Source organism: Pristiophorus japonicus, chromosome 7, assembly GCF_044704955.1.
Source record: "Pristiophorus japonicus isolate sPriJap1 chromosome 7, sPriJap1.hap1, whole genome shotgun sequence".
In the NCBI taxonomy this organism is placed as follows: domain Eukaryota; kingdom Metazoa; phylum Chordata; class Chondrichthyes; family Pristiophoridae; genus Pristiophorus; species Pristiophorus japonicus.
The window spans coordinates 153,287,779-153,306,948 of NC_091983.1; the positions used below are offsets into that span (position 1 = coordinate 153,287,779).

A 19,170-nucleotide genomic window follows, 5' to 3' on the forward strand; every position below is an offset into this window, starting at 1 on the left:
AAATTTCTCATTTCTGTTTTAAATGGGCAGCTGCTTATTCTAAGATCATGCCCTCTAGTTCCAGTCTCCTCCATCAGTGGAAACATCCTCTCTGCATCCACCTTGTCAAGCCCCCTCATAATCTTTTGATAAGATCACCTCTTTTCTTCTGAATTCCAATGAGTAGAGGCCCAACCTACTCAACCTTTCCTCATAAATCAACCCCCTCATCCCCGGAATCAACCTAGTGAACCTTCTCTGAACTGCCTCCAAAGCAAGTATATCCTTTCGTAAATATGGAAACCAAAACTGCACGTAGTATTCCAGGTGAGACCTCACGAATACCTTATATAGCTGTAGCAAGACTTCCCTGCTTTTATACTTCATCTCCTTTGCAATAAAGGCCAAGATACTATTGGCCTTCACAATGGTCATGAATAAGGCCAGAAATTTAAAAGTAATGCATACTTTGAAACGCAAGTTTAGAAGGAGTCAAATGTAAAGACCATGGGGTCTAACTGGAAAAGTAAGAAAGCTAACTTTCTAAAATTAAGGAGAAGGTAAACATAAGGGAATTTCAACCAGATAGGAAGAATTTCAAGAGTTGACCGATGATCAACTCAAGTGTGGAGGCATACGTCTTAAGGACTTGCGAGATACCATAGGACCAGAACTTCCTATTGAAATACATAAGAAGGGATGGTCCAACAAACCTGGCTGGAATAAAACTCTGTGAGCTGTAATGGTAGAACAGAATGGAGCAACTAAATTATTGGAGGCAAAAGGAAAGTCACAAATGTTAGCCTTTTCTTTGGGGGATGTAAACCATATCAGGTCAAACTCAGGTTAACTATACCATCAGGAAATATGAGATGGTAAGGAGGATTTTGCGAAGTTATTTTTAGCAAGGAACTAGAACAAGCAGATGCAGAGAAGAAATAAAACAGCTGTTGATACTTTTTAATAAAGTTGTATGCCCAATTGTGGATTTGCAAAGATAATGAAGGCATGGATGCTTCTGAATGATTGATTGAGGTACCAGGTGCAATAGGATGAATTGAAATGGCAGAATAGTTTAAATCATGCTGACCAAGTTGTACCAGATTTGACAAAATGGGAAGAATGAAACTTTCTGCATCAGCTTGAATAGCATTAGTTACTTCACAGAAACATCAGAAGAGCTGGCATGGAAGGTTTCATACTCCATTCTTCCCATTCTACCAAATTTAATACATAACTGCATCTTGGCTCACCATTCTGCTGCACTTCATACAAATCCTGGAGTTCGAGCATGAAAAGTCAGCATTTGATTGACTTAGAGTTCCAAACGAGACAAGATTGGTTTGCAAAGATTGATTTCTGCAGGATATTTCAAGGCGGATATGTGGCCATGAATAGAGTCCAGTGATGGGAAGTTGGTATAGTGTAAAAGAATTGGAGGTGAGTGAAAAGTCAAGCATATTAATATACTGGGGTGGGAGTGAATGATGAGAAATCAGGAATATAGTTATGTCGATTAACAATGGGTAAAAGTTCATTCAGGATAACCAAACACTTGGAAGTAATGCCTGTCTAATTAATATAGAAGCTAAGCCATTGGTGGTGCTGAGCATAACCATTGCTAAGAATAGTGATTTCAGCAGAAAAAAGTCGAAGTGGTAGATTTAATTTTGTTTGACAAAGTTTGAGAATTATAGCAAATGGCACAGTAGATTAATTTAGTGAATTGGAAGGCAATCAGAAGTTTAAGGTGAGTAGTAGGAACATCAGAACAAATAGAAGCATATACACCTCATTTTGGTTTGGAGTTTGAAATCAAAAATGCAAGGGAAATTAGACAAGAAAGTTAGAGGTGCAGGTTTTCAGTAACAATTGATGAAATGGGGATCAAAATTTGAGAAAATAGCATGAATATTGCGGTAGAAAAAAGCATTTCTTTATCCTATCAGTGGAAAGAAGAAAATAGACTTGCAGATATCACCAAGGCACTGGAACATCCTTGTGAGACTTGGGCCATATTGTATAATTTGGGACAATTTTTGCCGGGGCAGTGTGCTTTTATTTTTCGGTCTTCCTCCCACACAGTTGGGCTTTTTTGTAATTAATTGCTAGCTGCAATATGATGGCTGAATTTTAAGTATTGTGTTGGCTTGACTTGGCTCCAGCAGTCAAATCTGGGAGACTTTCTCCTGATAGAAAAGTGTAATGTTTCTATAGAAATAAGGTTAATATAACTTTGTTATATTTTTACACCTATTTTACTGTACTTGCCAAACACACAGCTTTTCTTGCTAATCAAAATCGAAACCATGAGTGATAATAGATTGTGTTGAATAATGCCGCAGCTTACATTTCAAAGTATCGATCTTTGCAAATGATTTTAAACAGCACAATAAGGTTTAAATGTCTGTCGTTTTTAGTAATTATCTAACATCAGAAGTCTTTTTTTAAGTTGCTTACTGTGTTCTACACAGACTGAACTATTTGCTATTCCATTTGTAAAAGCTAACGGCATATTGTTTTGCTGTGTTTTTCCTCTGATACAGTTTCTGAATTGCATCTGATATTTTTGTCTTTTCAGATCTTATACAAGCTACAAATGAGACCAATGTTAACATACCTCAGATGGCCGACACTCTTTTCGAGAGAGCAACAAATGGCAGCTGGGTAGTGGTTTTTAAGGCTTTGGTTACTACACATCATTTGATGGTCCATGGCAATGAGGTACAGCTTATTAATTCTTCAAATTTTATTCAATGTGGCTGAGAAGTTATTTAATGTAAATTCTACTTTTGTTGATGTTGGAGCAAATTCTAACATTGGAAATTAGGATTATTGTGACTTTGGGTAATGGACTGTAGCTTATACTGTGGATAAGTCAATGATACAAATAGATGTCCCACATTTATGCTTTGAAAATGAATGAAGTACTGGTTTCTTACAGTTAGCCACGTTAATTTTAATTGGATTTCATATACATAAATACAAGCCCTGAATAGAGCCTCACTTGATGCAAGTGCAGATTACAGAATCTGATGTGGAGATTAGTGCACCTGATTTTCTGACCACTGATATTTTTTTTTCCATAATGGAAATTCTGGAACACTGAGAATTGAGTATACTGGCCACTGCACCAGATTCTCAAATTTGTGCTCCCAATAAGTGGGACACAACTAGCGGCAATCTCTAAATTTCAAGGTTATAACAAATCAAGATCTGATGCATTGATCCAACAAACCTTAATAGAATATAACTGTCTTGCTTGAGCCACCTTGTTTTTCTGTTAATGCAATGCTTTCACAAATCAATAAATATCTTTGTGTCTGGAAGAATTTGTAGCATGCTGCTGATTTGAAACTGAAAAATACAATAACCATTGACAAAAGTTGGACTTTTGTTTGACCTGAATGCCTGATATATATCTTTATCTCCTATCCTCAAACAAACGAAGCTTACACGCAAGGAAATTAATTGCTTAGTTTCCTCTGCAGAAACTCCTTTATCTCGAGGGTGTTGGTATACAAAGGGGTGGAAGTTATGCTTACACATAGGTCTGGACTACTGTTCAGTTCTGGGCACCTCAGGAAGGATATATAGGCCTTGGTGGCTGCAGTGCAGGTTCACCAGAATGATACCGGGGCTAAAATGGTTAAATTATGAGGACTGCTTGCACAAACTTGGCTTGTATTCCCTTGAGTTTAGAAGCTTGAAGTGTGATCTAATTGATGTGTTTAAAATTATAAATGGATTTAAATCAATAGAGTTCTAATTTGTTGGGATTACAGAACAAGGGGGCACAAACCTAAAATTTGAGCTAGGCCATTCAGGAATGAAATCAGGGAGCATGTTTCAACCCATAGGATAGTATCCTTTTCAAGACTAGGATTGATGCATTTTTAAGTAAGAGTATCCAGATATGGATGAAAGATGGGTAAATGGAGTTCAGGTACAGATCAGCCATCATCTAATTAAATGGCGGAACAGGCTCGACTGGCTGAATGGCTTAGTCCGGTCCTATCACTAGGAGATTTCTTTTTAATTTGCATAATAACAAGTAAGGGATTCAAGCACTGGTTTCTTGATTGTTCCAATCAATTTAGAGTTGTACACCTGTTCAAATTAGTAATCGATGCAAGCAGTGCAGGATGTGGGGGTGGAGCAGGAACAATTGGATAGAAACATAAAAACATAAAAAATAGGTATAGGAGGAGGCCATTCGGCCCTTCGAGCCTGCACCACCATTCAATAAGATCATGGCTGATCATTCACCTCAGTACCCCTTTCCTGCTTTCTCTCCATAACCCTTGATCCCTTCAGCCGTAAAGGCTATATCGAACTCTCACTCGAATATATCCAATGAGCTGGTATCAACAACTCTCTGCGTTTGGGAATTCCACAGGCTAACAACTGAGTGAAGAAGTTTCTCCTCATCTCAGTCCTAAATGGCTTACCCCTTATCCTTAGACTGTGTCCCTGGGTTGTGGACTTCCCCAACATCAGGAACATTCTTCCTGCATCTAATCTGTCCAGTCAGAATTTTATATGTTTCTATGAAATCCCCTCATCCTTCTAAACTCCAGTGAATACAGGCCCAGTCGATCCAGTGTCTCCTCATATGTCAGTCCTGCCATCCCAGGAATCAGTCTGGTGAACTTTCGCTGCACTCCCTCAATAGCAAGAACGTCCTTCCTTAGGTTAGGAGACCAAAACTAACACAATATCCCAGGTGAGGCCTCACCAAGGCTCTGTACAACTGCAGTAAGACCTCCCTGCTCCTATAATCAAATCCCCTCGCTATGAAGACCAACATACCATTTGCCTCCTTCACTGCCTACTGTACCTGCATGCCAACTTTCAATGACTGATGTACCATGACACCCAGGTCTTGTTGCACCTCCCCTTTTCCTAATCTGCCACCATTCAGATAATCTGCCTTAGTGTTTTTGCCACCAAAGTGGATAACCTCACATTTATCCACATTATACTGCATCTGCCATGCATTTGCCCAGTCACCTAACCTGTCCAAGTCACCCTGCAGCCTCTTAGCATCCTCCTCACAGCTCACACCGCCACCCAGCTTTGTGTCATCTGCAAACTTGGAGATATTACACTCAATTCCTTCATTTAAATCATTGTATATTGTAAATAGCTGGGGTCCCAGCACTGAGCCCTGCAGCACCCCACTAGTCACTGCCTGCCATTCTGAAAAGGACCCATTTATCCTGACTCTGCTTCCTGTTTGCCAACCAGTTCTCTATCCACGTCAGTAGATTACCCCCAATACAATGTGCTTTAATTTTGCACACCAATCTCTTGTGTGGGACCTTGCCAAAAGCCTTTTGAAAGTCCAAATACATCATATCCACTGGTTCTTCCTTGTCCACTCTACCAGTTACATCCTCAAAAAATTCTCAAGATTTGTCAAGCATGATTTCCCTTTCATAAATCCATGCTGACTTGGACCGATCCTGTCACTGATTTCCAAATGTGCTGTTATTTTATCTTTAATAATTGGTTCCATCATTTTCCCCACTACTGATGTCAGGCTAACCGGTCGATAATTACCCGTTTTTTCTCTCCCTCCTTTCTTAAAAAGTGGTGTTACATTAACTACCCTGCAGTCCATAGCCACTGATCCAGAGTCAATAGACTGTTGGAAAATGATCACCAATGCACCCACTATTTCTAGGGCCACTTCTTCAAGTACTCTGGGATGCAGAGTATCAGGCCTGGGAATTTATCTGCCTTCAATCCCATCAATTTTTCTAATACAATTTCCTGCCAAATAAGGATTTCCTTCAGTTCCTCCTCCTCATCAGGCCCTCGATCCCCTAGTATTTCCGGAAGGTTATTTGTGTCTTCCTTTGTGAAGACAGACCAAAGTATTTGTTCAACCGGTCTGCCATTTCTTTGTTCCCCATTATAAATTCACCTGAATCTGACTGCAAGGGACCGACTTTTGTCTTCACTAATCTTTTTCTCTTCACACATCTATAGAAGCTTTTGCAGTCAGTTTTTATGTTCCCAGCAAGCAACCTCTCGTACTCTCTTTCCCCCTCCTAATTAAACCCTTTGTCCTGCTCTGTTGAATTATAAAATTCTCCCAGTGCTCAGGTTTGCTGCATTTTTTTGGCCAATTTATATGCCTCTTCCTTGGATTTAACACTATCCTTAATTTCCCTTGTTAGCCACGGTTGAACCACCTTCCCCGTTTTATTTTTACTCCAAACAGGGATGTACAGTTGTTGATCATCCATGTGATGTTTAAATGTTTGCCATTGCCTATCCACAGTCAACCCTTTAAGTATCATTTGCCAGTCTATTCTAGCCAATTCACGTCTCATACCATCAAAGTTACCTTTCATTAAGTTCAGGACCCTAGTCTCTGAATTAACTGTCACTCTCCATCTTAATAAAGAATTCTACCATGTTATGTTCACTCTTCCCCAAGGTGCCTCGCACAACAAGATTGCTAATTAATCCTTTCTCATTACACATCACCCAGTCTAGGATGGCCAGCCCTCTAGTTGGTTCCTCGACATATTGGTCGAGAAAACCATCCCTAATACACTCCAGAAAATCCTCCCCCACTGCATTGCTACCAGTTTGGCTAGCTCAATCTATATGTAGATTAAAGTCACCCATGATGACTGCTGTACCTTTGTTTCACGCATCCCTAATTTCTTGTTTGATGCTGTCCCCAACCCCTCTACTACTGTTTGGTGGTCTGTACACAACTCCCACTAGTGCTTTCTGCCCTTTGGTATTCCGTAGCTCCAGCCATACTGATTCCACATCATCCAACCTAATGTCCTTCCTTAGTATTGCGTTAATTTCCTCTTCAAACAGCAACGGCACCCCACCTCCTTTTCCTTTCTGTCTATCCTTCCTGGATGTTGAGTTCCCAACCTTGGTCACCCTGGAGCCATGTCTCCGTGATGCCAATTGTATCATATTTGTTACTTGCTGCCTGCACAGTTAATTCGTCTACCTTATTATGAATACTCCTCACATTGCAGCACAGAGCCTTCAGGCTTGTCTTTTTAAACACACTTTGCCCCTTTAGAATTTTGCTGTAATGTGGCCCTTTTTGCTTTTTGCCTTGGGTTTCTCTGCCCTCCACGTTTACTTTTCTTCTTTCTATCTTTTGCTTCTGCCCCCATTCTACTTCCCTCTGTCAACCTGCATAGGTTCCCATCCCCCTGCCATATTAGTTTAACCCCTCCCCAACAGCACTAGCAAACACTCCCCCGAGGACATTGGTTCCGGTCCTGCCCAGCTGCAGATTGTCCGGTTTGCACTGGTCCCACCTCCCCCAGAACTGGTTCCAATGTCCCAGGAATTTGAATCCCTCCCCTCTGCACCAATCCTCAAGCCACGTATTCATCTAAGCTATTCTGCTATTCCTACTTTGACGAGCACATGGCACACTTAGCAATCCTGAGATTACTACCTTTTTGAGGTCTTACTTTTTAATTGAGGTCCTACTTTTTAATTTAGCTCCTAGCTGCTAGCTCCCTAAATTCGTCTTGTAGGACCTCATCCTGTTTTTTACCTATATCGTTGGTACCGAAATGCACCACAACAACTGGCTGTTCACCTTCCCCCCCCCCCCCCCCCCCTTCAAAATGTCCTGCAGCCGCTCAGAGACATCCTTGACCCTTGCACCAGGGAGGCAATATACCATCCTGGAGTCTCGATTGTGGCCGCAGAAACGTCTGTCTATTCCCTTTACAATAGAATCCCCTACCACTATCGCTCTCCCACTCTTTTTCCTGCCCTCCTGTGCAGCAAAGCCACCCACGGTGCCATGAACTTGGCTGATGCTGCTCTCCCCTGATGAGTCATCTCCCTCAACAGTACCCAAAGCGGTGTATCTGTTTTGTAGGGGGATGACTGCAGGGGACCCCTTCACTACCTTCCTTCCACTGCTCTTCCTGTTGGTCACCCATCCCCTATCTGGCTGTGTAACCTTTACCTGCAGTCTACCAACTCACTAAACATGCTATTCATGACATCCTCAGCATCGCGGATGCTCCAGAGTAAATCCACCCGCAGCTCCAGTGCCGCAATGCGATCTGTCAGGAGCTGCAGCCGGATACACTTCCTGCACATGTCGTCGTCAGGGATACTGGGAGCGTCCCTGACTTCCCACATAGCACAGGAGGAGCATGACACGTGCCTGAGCTCTCCTGCCATGACTTAACCCCTCGATGAACTTAATTTGGCAACAAGAATGATAAAAATTACCGACTGATAAAGGAAAAGAAAAAGAAAAACACTCACCAGTCACTTATCCCCTTGGCTGTGACATCACCCTTCGATTTATTTCTACTAGGCGGTGGATGCATGGTATTTAGAGATTACTTTCATGAAAAGTTCAGCAGGTAGGTTCTTAGTTTTTGTTTTGTGATTTAGAGTAGTTATACAAGTCTTTAGGTACTTGGTTGTAACAGATGTTTGGCAGTCCTCAATGTTAAAAATCTTGCAATCTGTTCAATGTTGCATTTGGATTGGATATCATTTCTGTTGTGTTCCTAACACAGATGAGACTGCACACAGGGAGGTTAAAGCAACAGTGACCTCAGTCTTTATTAAGACACTCCAGAGTGAGGAACTGGCCTTCGGGGGCAGGCTTATATACAGTACTCTCAAGGGATGCTGGGATCCCTTGGGACTTCAGGGGATGAGCTCCCTGGTGGTGGAACATGGGAGTGCATGCTTTACAGACACATAACATCACTGCCCTCCCACCACCCCAAAGTCAAAGTGAAAACTATTTACAATGTGAGGCGGTCGGGAGCCTTTCTTTCCCTGGTGGACCACCTTGGTACAAATGTCAGTCCTGGTGTGTTGGCTATGCCCTCACTGGGCTGGCGTGTTGTTGGCCCTGCAGGGCTGCTGGGTGAGCCTGGCCTTGTTGTGCATGATGGGTTTGATTTCCTGGTCCAGGGTGGTGTCATTGATCCTTTTGGGTGTGTGTTGTGGGCTTGAAAAAGATGGTGTCTGCTGTGGGTTGTTCAGGGCAATCTGTGAACCGCAGCCTCGTTTGGTCCAGGTGCTTTCTGCAAATTTGTCCATTGTCTAGTTTGACTTCAAACACCCTATTCCCTTCTTTAGCTATCACCGTGCCCGCGATCCACTTGGCACCATGTCCATAGTTTAGCACATACACAGGGTCATTCAGATCAATTTCCCGTGACACAGTGGCACAACCATCGTTTACATTTTGTTGCTGCTGCCTGCTCTCTACCTGATGATGCAGGTTGGGGTGAACCAGCGAGAGTCTGGATTTGTGTCCTTTTCATGAGTAGCTTAGCTGGGGGTACCCCTGGGAGCGAGTGGGGTCTCATGCGGTAGCTGAGCAGTACTCTGGACAGGCGGGTTTGGAGTGAGCCTTCTGTGACTCGTTTAAGGCTCTGTTTGATTGTTTGTACTACCTGCCCATTGGAGGCTGGTTTAAACGGGGCAGAGGTGACATGTTTTATCCCATTGCGGGTCATGAATTCTTTAAATTCGGTACTGATGGAACATGGCCCGTTGTCACTGACCAGTATGTCAGGCAGGCTGTGGGTGGCAAACATGGCCCTCGGGCTTTCAATGGTGGCGGTGTTTCCCGACATTATTTCACATTCAATCTATTTTGAAAAAGCATCCACCACCACCACCAGGAACATTTTACCGAGAAACGGGCCCGCATAGTTGACATGGCTCCTGCAACGTCAGCTTGTTGCAATACACACCTGACTCCGTACAGCAATGCAGCACATGCTAGCACAAGTCTTTTTCACGGGTTATACAATACAAGCAGCTTGTTGGAGCATAAAATGTTTCTGGCTTTCTCAAAAGCAATTACTTGTTTTTTTTCCCCATACCCAGTTCTCACCTTTACGCAATAACACTACGAGGGTGCTTAACCCCGGTAGGAAGTTACCAAAATAGTTGAGTCCCAGGAACGACCGCAGCTCCGTGACGTTCCGTGGCCTGGGCGCGTTCCTGATAGCCTCTGTCTTGGCATCTGTGGGCTGAATGCCGTCCACCGCGATCTTTCTCCCCAAAAACTCCCCTTCTGTTGCCATGAAGACGCATTTCGACCTCTTCAGCCGCAGTCCTATGCGATCCAGTCGCTGGAGGATCTCCTCCAGGTTTTGTAGGTGCTCGACGGTGTCCCGACCCGTGACCAATATGTCGTCCTGAAAAACCACCGTGCGTGGTACCGACTTGAGTAGGCTCTCCATGTTTCTCTGGAAGATCGCTGCAGCCGACCGAATTCCAAACGGTGATCTGTTGTAGATGAACAGTCCCTTGTGCGTGTTGATGCAACTGAGGCCCTTCGCAGACTCCTCCAGCTCCTGCGTCATGTAGGCCGAAGTCAGATCGAGCTTGGTGAACGTCTTGCCTCTTGCCAGCGTCGCAAATAGGTCGTCTGCCTTAGGTAGCGGGTATTGGTCCTGTAGCGAGAAACGATTAATAATTACTTTATAATTGTCACAAATCCTGATCGTGCCATCACCTTTGAGTACTAGAACAATCGGGCTGGCCCACTCGCTGAATTCCACTGGGGAGATGATGCCCTCACGTTGCAGCCTGTCCAGCTCGATTTCCACTCTCTCCCTCATCATATGAGGTACCGCTCGTGCCTTGTGGTAAATGGGACCAAGTGGATTGGCATCTTCGCTCCGGAAAAGTTTCCAATGCCTGGCTCAAAAAGGGAAGGAAATTTGTTCAGAACCTGGGTACATGAGGCCTCATCGACATGTGATAGCTTCGGATGTCATCCCAGTTCCAGCGGATTTTGCCCAGCCAGCTCCTTCCAAGCAGTGTGGGGCCATCGCCCGGGACAATCCAGAGTGGCAGTTTGTGCACCGTGCCCTCATAGGTGACCTTGACCATGGCGCTGCCCAGGACAGTGATAAGCTCTGGTGTAGTACATTCTCAGTTTCATGTGGATGGGGCTCAGGGCTGGTCTGAGTGCCTTGTTGTACCATAGTCTCTCAAACATCTTTTTACTCATGATGGATTGGCTAGCGCCAGTGTCCAGTTCCCTGGCTACGGGTAAGCCATTCAATTTTACATTTAGCATTATAGGTGGACATTTCGTTTCAAATGTGTACACCACGTTTACGTCAGCATCTGCCTCCTCTCTCTCAGGCTCAAAATTGCTTTGATCCACTATGGGCCGATCTTCCTCTGCCTCGTGGTGGTTAGCAGGTTTTGCAGAGCTTGCAGCTTGTCTGCAAGCTCGTTGGAGGTTCCCCATTGTCCACAGCTTTTGTAAACATATCCTTTGAAGTGGCATTAATAGGCTGAATGGAAGCCTCCACAATGCCAACGAGGTGTGAATTGCCTTGCATTCATCCTTTGTTGCGGACTCTGAGTTATCTGGGTCACCTGAGACCTGCTGGCAGTTGCAGATTTGTGGTTTCTGCCCTGTACATTTCTGCTCGCAAACACAGTTCCAGTTAATTTATGAACATTGCTAGCACTTGTGTGCTGAGAGATTTGTTTGGTGTTATCACTGGTGGACATAAACGCCTGTGCTATCGCAATGGCCTTACTGAGGGTCGGTGTCTCTACAGTCAAAGGTTTTCATAGGATGGTCTTGTGGTCAATGCCCAGTACAAAAAAGTCTAAGCATTTGCTCCACATTGTCCTGCAAGTTGCCTTAGCTCGGCGACGTAGCTCGCCACTTCCTGACCTTCAGATCGCTGGCACGTGTCGAACCGATACCTCACCCATCAGCACACTCTCCCTCGGGTTAAGATGCTCCCGAACCAGTGTACGCAGCTCCTCATATGATTTATCTGTGGGTTTCACCGGAGCCAGAAGATTCTTCATGGGGCTGTAGATCGGTGCCCTGCAGACCGTGAGGAGGACTGCTGTTCTTTTTGCAGCGCTTCCTTCTCCGTCCAGCTCGTTGGTTACAAAGTACTGGTCTAGCCGTTCAACATAGGCTTCCCAGTCCTCTGCCCACAGTTTGCTGCATCTTTGCGTTGGATTCGTATACTCGTCGCCAGTTACTGTGTTCCTAACACAGATGAGACTGCACACAGGGAGGTTAAAGTAACAGTGACCTCGGTCTTTATTAAGACACTCCAAAGTGAGGAACATGCCTTAGGGGCCGGCCTATATACAGTGCTCCCACGGGATGTTGGGACCTCGGGATGCACTCCCTGGTGGCGGAACATGAGAGTGCATGCTTTACAGATACACAACAATTCCACTGTCTTTAACAACCTGGGTAGAACATCAAGCCATTCAGTGACCAGCATCAGCAGTGGATTTGGTATCATTGACAGCACTGGACTTGGAAAGGCTACCAGTTGTGCTTTGCCATTGTCATTGCTTAAATGGTGCAAATGACTGCTATGCACCCAAAAGCATAAATAATTAACTCCAATGACTCCGAATGAAGTCTGGCTGGCTTCCAGATCGCCCATTGAGGCAAGAATTTATTAGAGCTGGAAACTTGAATATGTTTGTTTTTCCCCCTCCCTGGCATTGGTATCAAAATCCAAAACTTGATGCCACTGTGTAAATCAAAATAATTGCTTTACCCTCATTATCCAAAAAAGCTGCAGGGAAGTGCTGGTGATAAATCTACCAAAGGCACTTTGTTCGGTTCCTTTGCCTTGCATCACTGGGGACACCAAAGTCAGCAGTGCATTATTCATCTCTAATATTGGTTTGAAATGTATGAGTTTCAGTGATTGGATACTTTGCTGCTCCCACTGGCCTGCAGGCTGGTGACCTTTGTTTATATATGCCATCTCTAGATGCATAGTTCTGTAATCATGAATGGCAGAATACACCTCAAATATTTACCTCTTAAAACACTTGCACATAGTTTTTTTTAAAGAAAATAATTATGAAAATGACTTGGCAAAATATGATATGCAGAAGAAGGCAGATTGAGTGAGTGGTTTTCTTCAGAGAATTAACATAATGGTTAGACTTTCCCGAAAGCCCCTCACCGCCCGAGTGCTGCTGAGAAAAGGGATCTTGCACCAGGATTCTTGGCGGTTTCTCAGCGGTTAAAGCTGAAACTAGGGAAACTGGGTGGTTCTTAACAGAATGGATGGTAAATATTTAAAATTTAGTCCGAGGCTGCAGTTGGGCCTAGGGAGAGGGGAAAACTTAATATTTTTTCACTTTTTAAAAAAAGTTAGAAAACATTCTCAAGACAGTTTTTAAGGTAATTGCCGTTTTAGAATTTTAAAAATAATTAAAAAAACTAACTTTTCTTTGCAGGGTACTCACCTACCGCCCTGTTTCAGGCTGTTTCTCGTGGGCTGTTTCCTCAGCGGTGTGTGAAGGCCCCCCATTGAGGCCAAACTTAGATCCTGGCGGTTTTCTCGGCAGTACACTTGGGCGGTTGCTCCCCGGCGGCCTCTTCAAAATGTGGACGGAAGCCTTTTTATAAATAAATAAAATGAAATAAAAAAAATAAGAGGAAAAACTTTCGCTGGGCGGTTTCTCATCAAAAAACCGCTGTACTGCCGAGAAAACCGCCGAAAATGAAGGCGCAAATCTACCCCCTTGTGCTTGTCAGAGAAGATTTAACCCATATCCTCGTCTGTCAACTTTGTTTTTTTCTTAATATACATTGCAGTAAGTTGAGTATTTATTTGGAAATATTTATTTGCATCAATTATCTGCTCAATTCAGTCTACGGTGAAGTCATTCACTTAGCAGATCCGAAGATCTTCAAGGGTGGATTGTTGGGCATTCGGGGCAATGAATTAAATGGCAAGTTGTAGAGTTGAGCTGCATGTATTGAATTGTAGAGATGGAATTGCTGAAGTAAAAATGATTAAACTGTTCCATTAGGTGGATTTTAGGTGCAGATGAAAAAGCAAGGACATCCAGGCAATGGACAGAGAGGGTCAATTAACACATCAGATATCAACAGGCTTCCAACTGAACATCAATTTAATTGATGCTGAGAGGACAGACATATTCTGCAACTCTCCTGGACTGGAATGATTTTGCTTTTCTGCTGTCGGATAGCAAAATAGAATTGTATTTATGTTAAGTTCTTGTGCTAGATCCCATTACAGTTGTTTCTGCTTGAACTTCATTAAGTCTTGAATAAAGGGCAGCGAGAGGGAAGAATTTCTGAAGTGTGTTCAGGAGAACTTTCTTGATCAGTATGTTTATGACCCAATGAGGAAGGAGGCATTGCTGGATCTGGTTCTGGGGATGAGGTGGGTCAAGTGGAGGAAGTGTCAGTAGGGGAATATTTAGGCAACAGTGATCATTGTATCAAGGTTTAGATTAGCTATGGAAAAGGCAGAGTAATGTAGAGTAAAAATGCTTAATTGGACGAAGGCCAGTTTCAGTGGATTGAGAATGGATCTGGCCAGGGTAAATTAGAATTAAAGATTGTCAGGCAAATCTGTAATCGAGCAAGAGGGGATTGTTCGGGTACAGTTGAGGTGATTCCCACGAGGGGTAAAGGTAGGATAACCAAAGTCAGAGCTCCCTGGATGAAAAAAATGAAGCCGAGAAAGAGGGGGTGTGGCAGATGTCAGGTTGAGAATACAATTCTGAACCAGGCTGAATATGGAAAGTTCAGAGAGGCAAAGGGAGAGTATGAGAATTCGATTGGCAGGTAACATCAAAGGGAAACCACAAGTCTTCAATAGGCATATAGGGCCCAACATTGGCCATGACTTGCATCAATATTTTTGGAGTAAGTTGGTTTTACTGGCGTAAGTTTAAAAAAATTTCATTTTCCCCCAATAACTTGCGCCAGAGTAAGTCAGTTAGGTATGATTTTTTTTTTTTAGGTTAGTTTTTTTTTTCAAAAGGGGGCGTTCCCAGACACTTGCGACAGTTTTGGAGATTTATGTCACTTGGGCCAGCAAAAACTTACTCCAAATCCACTGAAGTCAGCGAATGTGGCCAGCTCTGAAAAAGCAGCGCTCATTCCTAGAAACATAGAAATTAGGTGCAGGAGTAGGCCATTCGGCCCTTTGAGCCTGCACCACCATTCAATAAGATCATGGCTGATCATTCACCTCAGTACCCCTTTCCTGCTTTCTCTCCATACCCCTTGATCCCTTTAGCCATAAGGGCCATATCTAACTCCTTCTTGAATATATCTAATGAACCGGCATCAACAACTCTCTGTGGTAGAGAATTCCACAGGTTCACAACTCTGAGTGAAGAAGTTTCTCCTCATCTCGGTCCTAAATGGCTTACCCCTTATCTTTAGACTGTGATCTCTGGTTCTAGACTTCAACATCTGGAACATTCTTCCTGCATCTAACCTGTCCAGTCCCGTCAGAATTTTATGTTTCTATGAGATCCCCTCTCATTCTTCTAAACTCCAGTGAATACAGGCCCAGTCGATCAAGTCTCTCCTCATGTGTCAGTGCTGCCATCCGGGGAATCAGTCTGGTGAACCTTCGCTGCACTCCCTCAATAAAAAGAACGTCCTTCCTCAGATTAGGAGACCAAAACTGAACACACTATTCCAGGTGAGGCCTCACCAAGGCCCTGTACAACTGCAGTAAGACCTCCCTGCTCCTATACTCAACTCCCCTAACTATGAAGGCCAACATACCATTTACCGCCTGCTGTACCTGCATGTCAACTTTCAATGACTGATGTACCATGACACCCAGGTCTCGTTGCACCTCCCCTTTGCCTAATCTGCCGCCATTCAGATAATCTGCCTTCACGTTTTTGCCACCAAAGTGGATAACCTCACATTTATCCACATTATACTGCATCTGCCATGCATTTGCCCACTCACCTAACCTGTCCAAGTCACCCTGCAGCCTCTTGGCATCCTCCTCACATCTCACACTGTCACCCAGCTTAGTGTCATCTGCAAACTTGGAGATATTACACTCAATTCCTTCATCTAAATCATTGATGTATATTGTAAATAGCTGGGGTCCCAGCACTGAGCCCTGCAGCATCCCACGAGTCACTGCCTGCCATTCTGAAAAGGACCCGTTTATCCCGACTGTGTGCTTCCTGTCTGCCAACCAGTTCTCTATCCATGTCAATACATTACCCCCAATACCATGTGCTTTAATTTTACACAACAATCTCTTGTGTGGGACCTTGTCAAAAGCTTTTTGAAAGTCCAAATACACCACATCCACTGGTTCTCCCTTGTCCACTCTACTAGTTACATCCTCAAAAAATTCTCGAAGATTTGTCAGTATGATTTCCCTTTCATAAATCCATGCTGACTTGGACCGATCCTGTCACTGCTTTTCAAATGTGCTGCTATTTCATCTTTCATAATTGATTCCAACATTTTCCCCACTACTGATGTCAGGCTAACCAGTCTATAATTACCTGTTTTCTCTCCCTCCTTTTTTAAAATGTGGTGTTACATTAGCTACCCTCCAGTCCATAGGAACTGATCCAGAGTTGATAGACTGTTGGAAAATGATCATCAATGCATCCAATATTTCTAGGGCCACTTCCTTAAGTACTCTGGGATGCAGACTATCAGGCCCCGGGGATTTAGCGGCCTTCAATCCTAATATGTCCTTACTATACAGTACAAATGCACACGAGGCCCATACTAGAGAAGGTCACTCTGTGACCAGTAACCTTTATTAGCCAGCACTGAAGTAATGAAGATGGGTGGAGCTTCCCCTTTTCTACCTGGTTAGGAGTGTCTCCGTCAAGTTCACTACCTAGTGGTCAGTGTTCTCACAGTGTACAACTTAGGTCAGCTCATACATGGGTTACAATGACAGTTGAATACATGACATCACCTCCCCCCCCCCCCCCCCCCAAAGTCTTATTGGGATTACATGTTAAGTCTCTCTGGTGGTTTACACTACCTTGTAGAGCACCTGAGTTGGGGCTCCAGTTGTTGGGCACTGGCCTGAGTGTCTGCTGTTTGCGGTGCCTCAGGCCTGTCCGGACTGCCCACAGTGACTGGGCTCTCCTCCACTTGGTTCCGGTGTTCAGTCACCTGTGGTGGAGTGAACTCTACCTCGTGTTCTTCCTCTGCTTCTTCTATGGGGTTGCTGAACATCCTTTTTGTTGGATCCACGTGTTTGCGGCAGATTTGTCCATTGGTAAGTTTAACTACCAGAATCCTATTCCCCTCTTTGGCAATCACAGTGTCTACAAGCCATTTGGGCCCTGTAGCGTAGTTGAGGACAAAGACAGGGTCATTGACATCAGTACATCGCGCCCTCGCATTCCCGTCATGGTAGTCACATTGTGACCGGCGCCTGCTCTCAACAATTTCTTTCATGGTGGGGTGTATAAGAGATAACCTGGTTTTGAGCGTCCTTTTCATTAGCAGCTCTGCGGGTGGAACCCCTGTGAGCAAGTGTGGTCGGGATCTATTGGCCAACAGGAGGCATGATGAGCGGCTTTGCAGGGAACCCCCTTGGATTCTGAGCATCCCGTGTTTGTTTATTTGCACTGCTCGTTCTGCCTGGCCATTTGAGGCTGGTTTGAACGATGTCGTTCTGACATGGTTGATACCATTTCCTGCCATGAAGCCCTGGAATTCAATGCTTGTAAAGAACGGGCCGTTGTCGCTGACCAAGACGTCCGGTAGACCATGGGCGGCGAACATTGCCCGTAGACTTTCTACCGTAGCAGAGGATGTGCTTGAATTTAGAATGTCCCACTCAATCCATTTGGAGTAGGTGTCGACTACAACCAAAAACATCTTTTCCATGAAAGGACCTGCCTAGTCCACATGGATGCGTGACCATGGCTTGGCGGGCCAGGACCGGGGACTTCGGGGGGCTTCCCTGGGTGCATTGCCCAGCTGGGCACACATGTTGCACCTGCGAACACAAAGTTCCAGGTCTGCATCTATCCCTGGCCACCAAACGTGTGACCTGGCAATTGCCTTCATCATGACAATACCCGGGTGCTCATTGTGAAGTTCTCGGATGAACGCCTCTCTGCCCATCTGGGGCATGACTACTCTGTTTCCCCTGAGTAGGCAATTGGCCTGAGTCGAGAGTTCATCCTTGCGCCTGTGAAATGGTTTAAATTCCCCGTACGTGGCTGCCCAGTCTACATTCAGGACACATTTCTTGACTAAAGACTGTAGCAGGTCTCTTTGTCCAGACATTGATCTGATGGGCTGTCATGGGTGAGCCTTCACTTTTAAAAGCTTCAACAGCCATGACCATCTCAGCAGCATGCTCAGTTGCCCCTTCGGTGGTGGCTAGTGGGAGCCTGCTGAGTGCATCGGCGCAGTTTTCCGTGCCCGGTCTGTGCCGAATTGTATAGTTATAGGTGGCTAATGTGAGTGCCCCACCTTTGTATGCGGGCCAATGCATTTGCATTTATGGCCTTGTTATCGGCCAAAAGGGACGTTATGGGTTTGTGATCTGTCTCCAGCTCAAATTTCCTGCCAAACAGTTACTGGTGCATTTTTTTTTTTACTGCATATACACATGCAAGCGCTTCCTTTTCTACCATCCCGTAGCCCCTTTCTGCCTGGGACAGACTTCTGGAGGCATAAGCTACCGGCTGTAACTGACCCTTGGCATTAATATGCTGCAACACACACCCGACCCCATAGGACGACGCATCGCACGTTATAACAAGTTTCTTACATGGGTCATATAGCGTTAACAGATTGTTGGAGCACGCAATTTGTTATGCTCCATCAAAAACCCTTTCCTGGCTGTGCCCCCAGACCCATTCGTGACCTTTGCGTAGGAGCACGTCTCTAACAGCGTGCTCAATTTGGGAAGAAAGTTACCAAAATAGTTAAGGAGCCCCAGGAACGAACGCAGCTCCGCCATGTTACGGGGTCTGGGTGCTCTCTGGATCGCTTCCGTTTTGGACGCAGTAGGTCTGATCCCGTCTGCTGCTACCCTCACCCCCAGGAATTCTACCACTGGAGTTAGGAAGACGCACTTCGCCTTTTTCAGTCGCAGACCTACCCGGTCCAGTCTGCGTAGCATCTCCTCCAGGTTGTGGAAGTGTTCTTCAGTATCGCAACCCGTGATGAGGATGTCGTCTTGAAAAACCACAGTCCTTGGAATTGACTTGAGGTTTTCCATATTTTGCTGAAAGATCGCGGCGGCCGAGCGAATCCCGAACGGACATCTGTTGTACTCAAGGAACCCCTTGTGTGTCGTGATGGTGGTCAGCTTCTTCGACTCGCTCGCCAGCTCCTGGGTCATGTAAGCTGAGGTCAGGTCCAATTTTGAAAAAAGTTTGCCACCGGAC

General features: G+C 44.7%; 1 protein-coding gene across 8 annotated transcripts in view; it reads left to right on the forward strand.

Moving 5' to 3' along the window:
* The window catches only part of LOC139267314 (clathrin coat assembly protein AP180-like), a 375,181-nt gene that overhangs the window by 104,349 nt on the left and 251,662 nt on the right, over positions 1 to 19,170 (forward strand). For all 8 annotated transcript variants that reach the window (XM_070885426.1, XM_070885432.1, XM_070885424.1 and 5 more), the window contains exon 3: positions 2,561 to 2,703. In XM_070885426.1, the coding sequence (XP_070741527.1) occupies positions 2,561 to 2,703 (143 nt within the window). The remainder of the gene's footprint in view (positions 1 to 2,560; positions 2,704 to 19,170) is intronic.